Raw genomic sequence first — 8,601 nt, forward strand, 5'->3', positions numbered from 1 at the left:
CCTGTAGGTTTGTTCAGCAATCCTACCAGTTGCTGGTACTGCTCATGTGTCAGGTAATGTCCTTGTGGTTGACCCTCAGTGTTGCTGGTATCTTTTGCATTTGCTTTTCTAGCAAATGTCCTGCCTCCTCCTACAACATGGGTCTTCTTCTTGCTCTTAAAATCTGCTCGATATCCTACTATTTTATAGCAAGTTTCCTTCAAGTGACCCTTATACCCACAATGTTCACGTATCGTTCCTATCTTCTTAGGTTTGTTATATTGAGGCCTTCCTGCCATCATAGTCAGTGGACCTTTGCTCACATCAACTACTCCTAGAGCCCTTTGCCTCTTTTCCTGAGTCACTATGGCATAGGCTTCATTTACACTGATTACAGGACTTTTCATCAACACATTACTCCTCACATTACTATAGCTTTTATTTAGGCCCATAAGAAATTACAACAAACGCTGCTGTGATAGATGTTCAAGAGACGGCCTAGATTCCTCACAATCACATCCTGGTTTTGGTGCTAGTATGTTTAATTCATTCCATAAATCATTCATTTTCGAATAGTATGTGGTTACAGAATTCGTACCTTGTCTTAGTGATGCAATTTCTGTCCATAAATGATAGATCCTTGTAAGACTGCATCTTTAAAAACTTTTCTTAAAGTCACTCCACACCTTCTTTGCACTCGATGCGAACATGATACTTGGTATCAATTCATTCGCAACTGTACTGCCTATCCATGACTACACAATCGTATTACACTTCTCCCATTGCTCTACTAATTTACCTTTATACACGCTTTTCACACAACTTCCGTCTACAAAACCAAGCTTGCTCTTTCCCCTAAGGGCTAGCTTCATTGCCCTGTTCCACAGTGCATAATTTTCTGGCCTTGTTAGCTTAATTGGCACTAGAACTAGTCCCGAAGCATCTGACGCTTGGAGAAACAGCAGGTGGTTGTGTTCCAGCTGCGTTACTTCATTTTCTGTCATTTTTATAGGTTTCGAGTTTCGTCACTGTCAATTTACCAGTAATTCTATCGATTCACCGGAATCTCGCCGTGAACTCGCAGGAGAACACTATAATTTCAGGAGCGCCGCTCTGATACCATGTTAATTTTGTAGAATCCTTAGCAAAGTTGATCGAGCAACATGAAGACTAGATAAGCACCATTGCTATCTACGGCACCGATTCTGTAAAAAGAAGAGAAGAGAGAAAGAGAGGAAGAAGAGATCGTGTATTTTAGGCAAAATTAAGTGTTAGTTAAGGTTGTTAGTTACCAGTGATTTTATGACAGAATCTGCACTGTTAAGTAACAACCTTAACTAACTAGTCCTTCTAACTTTCTAAATTGCTAAATGACCCCTAACTACACAAGGCATCATTCTTGCATTTCAATGCACTTCAATAGTGTTCACTTATACTCGAAATACAAGTAAACACTAATCTGCATTAAAATTTGAAGCAAATTTATAGTGCGAAATATTTTTATGCGGTAAGTGGAGTAAAGAGTAAACTCTTTTTCAATAAGAAAAATGTTACTTTACTATGTCTCAATTCATGTGTTATTTTTTTATTTTTCGAGATTCAAATTTCTTAATTTTGACCATATATTTAAACATTGAATCTTTTAATTTTTCGAAATAAAATTTTATATTTTTAGAAACTATAAAAGAATATTATAAATTACAATAATTGATAATTTAAAATATAAAAAAAATATAGTAAAAAGATAACTCGTTTGATTCTCGAAATTTGAATACGATCCTATAACAAAGAAAATGATTCACATGGGACCCAAGGTGTGGAAGTAATCAAATCGGAGAGAACCCATAATTAATCATGAACCAAACGGAACTGCATGCCCATCTGCCTAAACGTGTTGAGAGGAGAATGGTTAATTAAAATGATAGCCTCCTTCCACATTCCCAAGCTTATATAGTAGCCAAACATCAGACCCAAACACTTCTCGTAATCCATTTTCAATTAGTAGCCACTTTTTAACACCTTGTAGCCTACAGAAGTAGAAGTAAAAAAATGTCATCGGAGAAAACAAAAACAAAGGACTTGTCGGAATCCGATGTGTCCAGTCTTAGTTTCGAGGAAACTGAACTCACTCTTGGGTTACGCCGAGATTCGGAAAAACAAATCTGTGGTGCGAAACGTGGACTCTCATCTGAAGCTGTTGAGTTGAGCCTAGGAAGCTTTACTTCCAGAAATCCTCAAGATCAAAACTACGAAGATGATCATTATTGCAACAATGAAATCTCTACCGCAACCAAACCTTCGGCAAAGTAAGTTCCCTAATTAAAACATAAAGCTCAACTCCTATACTCTTATACTTTTAACTACGTGTAACTAGTTACCTGCAAAATAAAATAGGTTAGCTCCTACAATACACAATATACAGTACATTTTTACACTGCCATATGTATAAGTTAATCCATTTCGAAAAAAGTCTATTTTCCTTTTTTATTTTTTTGTATGTTCTTTTTGTAGTATTTTCTTTTTAATTTGTTGGTTAATCACATAAAGTTAAGGCGAACGGATTAAGAAGTACTCCCTCTGTTTCAGTTTATGTGAACCTATTTTCTTTTTGATCCGTTCCAAAAAGAATGATCCCTTTCTAAATTTGGAAACAATTTAGCTTAAACTTACAATTCTACCCTTAATAAGAAGCTTTTATAACCACACAAATACTCTGGGCCCCTTTTTGACTTGTTTAGGATCACAAATTCCAAAAGTCCGTACCCAGTCAAACAGGTTCACATAAATTTGAACGGAGGGACTACTACTTAATCACAGTGGCAAAACCAGAAATTTTGCAAAGAGTATTCAAAATTTAATATAGATATATAAAAAGTGATTTTTGATTTATATGCAGTATAAATTTTTTTATACACAATATAATTTTTCGATAAAGTATGTTCAGTAAACCACACTCAATTATATGTGGCTACAACACTGCTTAATCATAGATGGTTGTATTTAGGGTTCAGGGTATTTTTTTTTCCAATTACATTGGGGGAAAGGAAACGAGATGCTACGCTATTTATGGGGTTTGAATCCCCCACTTGTGGAAAACAGGAAGCTCACCGAATGAGTTGGTCATTTATAAACCTCTAGATGGTTTGTTTTATTAATCATAATTGTAGATTTTTTTTGTTGTTGTATTTTTAGTGCACTAAAGTTTGGCAAAATTTTGAAAAATAATATTAGGGCACAAGTAGTTGGATGGCCACCAGTGAAATCAAACAGGAAGAAGATGGGAGTAGTAAAGAAGTGCAAATACGTGAAGGTGGCAGTAGATGGAGCTCCTTACTTGAGAAAAGTTGACTTGGAGATGTACAGCAGCTATGACCAGCTGCTAATTGCTTTGGAAAACATGTTTACTTGCCTAACAACTATCTGTAAGTACACAATCTTTCATATAGAGTTTCTCAATTTCTTTTAAGAGAGATATTAAAATAAACAGTGTCCTAGCTCCTTCGGTATAATCATTATGTTTGACGTAATAATTAATATGGGGTTTCAGGTAACTTTGTAAATGAGAGGAAGCTTATGGACCCTACAAATGGTGTGGAATACTTGCCAACTTATGAAGACAAAGATGGGGACTGGATGCTTGTTGGAGACGTTCCATGGAAGTAAGTTTTACAACAATTTCCCTCGTATAAATATTGCAGCATGGTGCATTAAGCTCCCGCTATGCACGAGTTTGGGAAGGGTCGGGCCACAAAGGTCTATTGTACGCAGTCTTACTCTGTATTTTTGCAATAAGTTGTTTTCACGGTTCGAACCCGTAATCTCCTGATCACATTACAACTACTTTACCAGTTACGCTAAGACTCCCCTTCACAGAGGGTAGTCCGGCACACTAAGAAAATTTCCCTCTTCATATCCACCTAAAATTATTTATAAATAACGATTCATAATAAGTGAAATTGATAACTTGAAAAATAAGGGAAGCAACTTCGTTACCTGATAGGATAAAAATTTTCCAGTATTTATAAGCATCGGAGGTCCTTACCTCTAATTAAATGCCAAATTGATACTCTTTCAATTTATGTAAATTTGTTTGGCTGGACACGGAGTTTAAGAAAAAATGAAGACTTTTGGAATTTGTGGTCCTAAACAAGTCAAAAAGGGGCCCAAAGTATGTGTGTGGTTATAAAAGCTTCTCATTAAGGGTAGAATTTAAGTTTAAACTAAATTGTTATCAAATTTAGAAAGTGATCATTCTTTTTAGAACGAACCAAAAAGGAAATAGGTTCACGTAGAACAGATGGAGTATAGTATACCTGTCAGTACTGTAAATAAGTTAAATCCTGTTAGTTTTATCCTTTTCCTGCCTTTTACGTAGGGTTTCTTTTAAATTGTCTGTTGTTAACATTTCTTTTATGATCTATTTTCTGTTGCCAGAATGTTTGTTGAATCTTGCAAGAGGCTCAGGTTGATGAAGAGCTCAGAGGCCATTGGATTAGGTACATTTAATTTATCTTTCTTCTCAATTTGTTATTCCTGCTTCATATAAGAGTTGTGAAATTAGCTTAATTCTCAGATTCCATAGTAATTTACTAAATGGACGAATTATTTTGTTAATGGTGTGTACTGCAGCTCCAAGGACTAACGTATTAATGGCGAAATGCTCGGGTACAAGTTGATTGAAGAAGTTTTCCCATCTTGGCCTGCATGTACATTGGTAGAACCGGATCGAGGATTTTGAGAAAATGGGTGCATTATCATGAAAAGATCGATCTAGGATATAAGTTTTACTGTTTCAACCTATAGGTCTTACTATTGCACCTATTATGCTTTTGGAATTATAAGTTTAAAATTATTATTTTTAAATAGTAATTTTCTTATACTTATATCTATATTCTGTGCCGAAAATATTGAGATAAGTTGAACCCATTGACTATATATTACACCATCAACAAATACTATTTTAATATGCATATATTCCATTTAATTATAAAAAATTTGATGGTGACAATATATATATATATATATATATATATATATATATATATATATATGTTTATACTTGAAAATTTTGAAAGAATAAACCAACAAAGAAAGAAAGAAGAAGAAAAAGCATTTGATTAATACAAAAGAAGTAACACTAGACATGCTCATCGTCTTCTGTCGGTATGCCCAATTCTAGAGAGGTGCGCCTAATAACCATCGCATTATTTTACCTTCTATAGGACATGATTAGGACTGAGTAATATACCTTCCACTAATTACTGTATATTCCTATATTTTGTTCTGGACTATTTCTAGTCTTAATGTTATGTATGTCATTCTATAGTGGCTTGCTAGGTATGCTATCACGTGACACTTGTAGATCGTGTCACAAAATAAGTTCACATAAAAAATTCTGCGATGGTTTTATCTTAACAATATAAAATACATTTTGTCGGTATGATCAAAGTTAAAGAGTAAACGAACACATCTTACTAAGATATTGCTCTAGATTTTAAATTTTCAGTCTGTTAGCAAGGGAAACTTGCAGCGTCCACAAAGGACACGGATGCTATCAAAAAATATATTTAACTATTGGTTGAACATAAGAAATACAAAGCCGGATAAACAAGACTAGGTAGAAATGGATGTAATTAACATGCCATTTCTCAAGGTAACATATATGATTGTACTGATTTTTACGTGGTGAGTAATATATATTTTTTTATTCTATGACGATCGATACGAAGGACTATGATTTGTGCCTTAGAAAATTTTCTTATATATGTTCAAGCACTAAAGACCATACGATTGAGGAATATTTGCAGCGCACTTTATTCCTATTACATTTACATCTAAGGATTTCGCTCACGCCATCTTAAGGTAAAAAAATTAAGCTTCTGATACTACTGCTACGAGCAGATACAAAAAGAGGAGTTAAAAAAATTAACCTAATTAGTCGTTAAAAATATTAATATATGTATAATATCTGTATAATCATATATAATCAGCGTAATAGATGTATAGTGGCTAGAAAAAATAAATTGGTGAATCTGATGGGCTATTTATGTAAAGACCCCGAGCGGCTATGACTTGTTAATGTAATGGATAGGACCTCCCTGAGTCAAGAGCATTGGGCTCTTAGAGATCAACAGTTCGTAAACCCAAAAAAGAGTTACGGATTCTTTCCAGCGAGCCTGAATTCAATCCTCTGAGCTCCAAAGTAATCCCCCCGAATTTTCTCAATTTATTTTCTTGGAACAGTTTTGTGGTTTGAGCGGATTTTTATGCTGTTTTTTTGCACTGTGAATTTGACTGTTTTCTATGTTATTTTATGGATTGCTGTCTGGGTTTCGTTGGATTTAGTTAGAAAAGTGTACTTTCTAATTGGTCGAATCTTAGCTGAAAGCCAGCATCTTTTGTTGTTTCATTCATTTGAATGGACAAGTCAGTAGTACAAATCAATGATACTGGGAGTTGGATTTTATTACTTCTAAGGGATGTTCTGGTCACGTCTTAGCGCGTTCAGCTTAACTACTAATCACTAAACTAAGACCTCATTGGCAATTTTTAGTTTAAAATGAAATTCAGAGTTTTCTTTTGACTCTTAGTTGTTGATGTCTATAACAGAATTCCAGGGGCGTATCAAGTAGTGTTTGGATGGTTCTAGTGTTTGTAAGAAGAAAGAGCATAGAGATAACACTGTAACGACCCGATCGGTCGTTTTGAGCTCTATCGCGTCGTTCGGCGGTTTGAGGTCTTAAGTAGCTTCACTCCATGTATTATGACTTGTACGTGTGGTCGGAATTGAATTTCGGGATGTTCGGAGTTGATTCAGATGGAAAATTCTCAATTCGGAAGCTTTAAGTTGGAAGAGTGTACTAAGGTTTGACTTTTGAGTAAACGATCTCGGAATCAGCATTTGAAGGTTCCAATAGGTTCGTGTGATGATTTCGGACTGGGCGTATGTTCGGGTCGAGTATCGGGTCGCCCGGGAGCATTTCAGCGCTTATTGTGGAAAGTTGACATTTTGAAAGTTTTAGAAATTTCTAAAGTTTGACTTGAACTGGACTTTGGTGTTATCGATGTCCGTTTCGGATTCCGAGCCTTGGAATAGGTTCGTATTGTGATTTACGACTTGTGCATAAAGTTTGGCGTCATTCTGGAATGTTTAAGTATGAGTCGGACGCGTTCGTCGAAGTTTGAAAGTTTAAAGAAAGGTTTCGATTGTCCATTTATAGTTTTGATGTGATTTGAGGCCTTGAGCAGGTCCGCATTATGTTATGGAACTTGTGGGTATATTCGGACGGGGTCCCGAGTGGCTCGGGTGAGTTACAGACGTGGTTCAGATCGTTTCGTCGCATGATTTCTCTGCTGAAGGGGTTCTGGTGCTGGTGAAGCCGTTTTTGCGGAATTTTAGACGCAGAAGCGACTTCACAGAAGCGGGCTGCTCATTGTAGAAGTGGTGAAGGCTGGGTGGTGAAGGTTCGCAGAAGTGACGTTTAGACCGCATCTGCGATGGCACAGATGTGGCTTCTTGAAGCGCAGAAGTGGAGGGAAGCGCATAACTAGGATTGTTTGTCGCACCTGCGATGTCGCAGGAGCGGGACCTTGTCCGCAGGTGCGGTCCCCAGTGCTTTTCGTAGAAGCTGACTTGTTGCCACAGAAGCGACATCGCAGAAGCGGCCCTTAGCTTCGCAGATGCAAAGATCGCCTGGGCAGAATATATATGTTAGCCAAATCGGGTTTTGGCTCATTTCACCTCATTCCTCTCATTGGAGCCGGCCTGTAACGATCCGGCCGGTCGTTTTGAGTATTTTAACCCCCCCTAAATTATGCTTCATCTATGCTATATTGTGGTTACTTAACTTGTAGGGGTATTCGGTTTTGGTTTCGGAGTGAAATGGGACGCATAATCCCTAAGTTGAAAGTTTAAGTCGTAAGGGTTGATCGTAGTTTGACTTTTATGTAGACGACCTCGGAATGTAGTTTTGATGATTCCAATAGCTCCGTATGATGATTTTAGACTCAGGAATGCGACCGAGATGTTGATTTGGAGGTCCGTAGGTCGTTTCGGCGTAAATTGGCGAAAGTTGGAAAATGGGCGATTTTTGGAAAAGTTTGATCGGGAGTTGACTTTATTGATATCGGGGTCGAAATTCGATTCCGAAAATTGGAGTAGCTCGAGTATGTCATTTATGACTTGTGTGCCAAATTTGAAGTCGTTCCGGATTTATTTAGTACTTTTTGGCACACGTTTTGTTAATTAGAAAGTTTGAAAACTCATAAGTGGATTCGAGATGCAATTCGTAATTTCAATGTTGTTTGATGTAATTTGAAACCCCGAGTAGGTCCGTGTTATGTTACGAGACTTGTTGATATATTCAGACGTGTTCCTGAGTACCCCTAGTGTGATTCGGATCGAAATCGGTGTTCGATGGGTTCGATGTTTATTCTTCATTTTTTCGATTTTGGGAGCTCGGGTGAAGCGCTTTCGGGAGATTTTCGAGGAAAACATTGGGGTAAAAATTCCTTACTCAAGTTTGGTTAAATTACCCCGAATCCATTGTTATTTTTAACATTTAATTGGTGTTTTAGGTTGAAAAAATTATGAAAACCCTTAAGGTTAAGATTGAGGATTTG

At 36.6% G+C, this 8,601-nt stretch overlaps 1 protein-coding gene across 1 annotated transcript; it reads left to right on the forward strand.

The window, feature by feature from the left end:
- LOC109227375 (auxin-responsive protein IAA1-like) lies at positions 1,857-4,868 on the forward strand. The gene is made up of 5 exons (XM_019392514.1): positions 1,857-2,285; positions 3,211-3,401; positions 3,527-3,638; positions 4,414-4,475; positions 4,609-4,868. Exons 1-5 carry the CDS (start codon positions 2,029-2,031, stop codon positions 4,653-4,655), a joined length of 669 nt encoding a protein of 222 aa, XP_019248059.1. The 5' UTR covers positions 1,857-2,028; the 3' UTR covers positions 4,656-4,868.

This window comes from Nicotiana attenuata, chromosome 6 (genome assembly GCF_001879085.1).
Source record: "Nicotiana attenuata strain UT chromosome 6, NIATTr2, whole genome shotgun sequence".
Lineage (NCBI taxonomy): Eukaryota > Viridiplantae > Streptophyta > Magnoliopsida > Solanales > Solanaceae > Nicotiana > Nicotiana attenuata.

Excerpts from the sequence above, each read along its gene's own strand:
- LOC109227375 (XM_019392514.1), top strand. The coding sequence starts at position 2,029 with ATGTCATCGGAGAAAACAAAAACAAAGGACTTGTCGGAATCCGATGTG. Across the intron at positions 2,286-3,210 it reads GCAACCAAACCTTCGGCAAA|GGCACAAGTAGTTGGATGGC; the intron begins GTAAGTTCCCTA and ends AAATAATATTAG. Across the intron at positions 4,476-4,608 it reads CTCAGAGGCCATTGGATTAG|CTCCAAGGACTAACGTATTA; the intron begins GTACATTTAATT and ends TGTGTACTGCAG.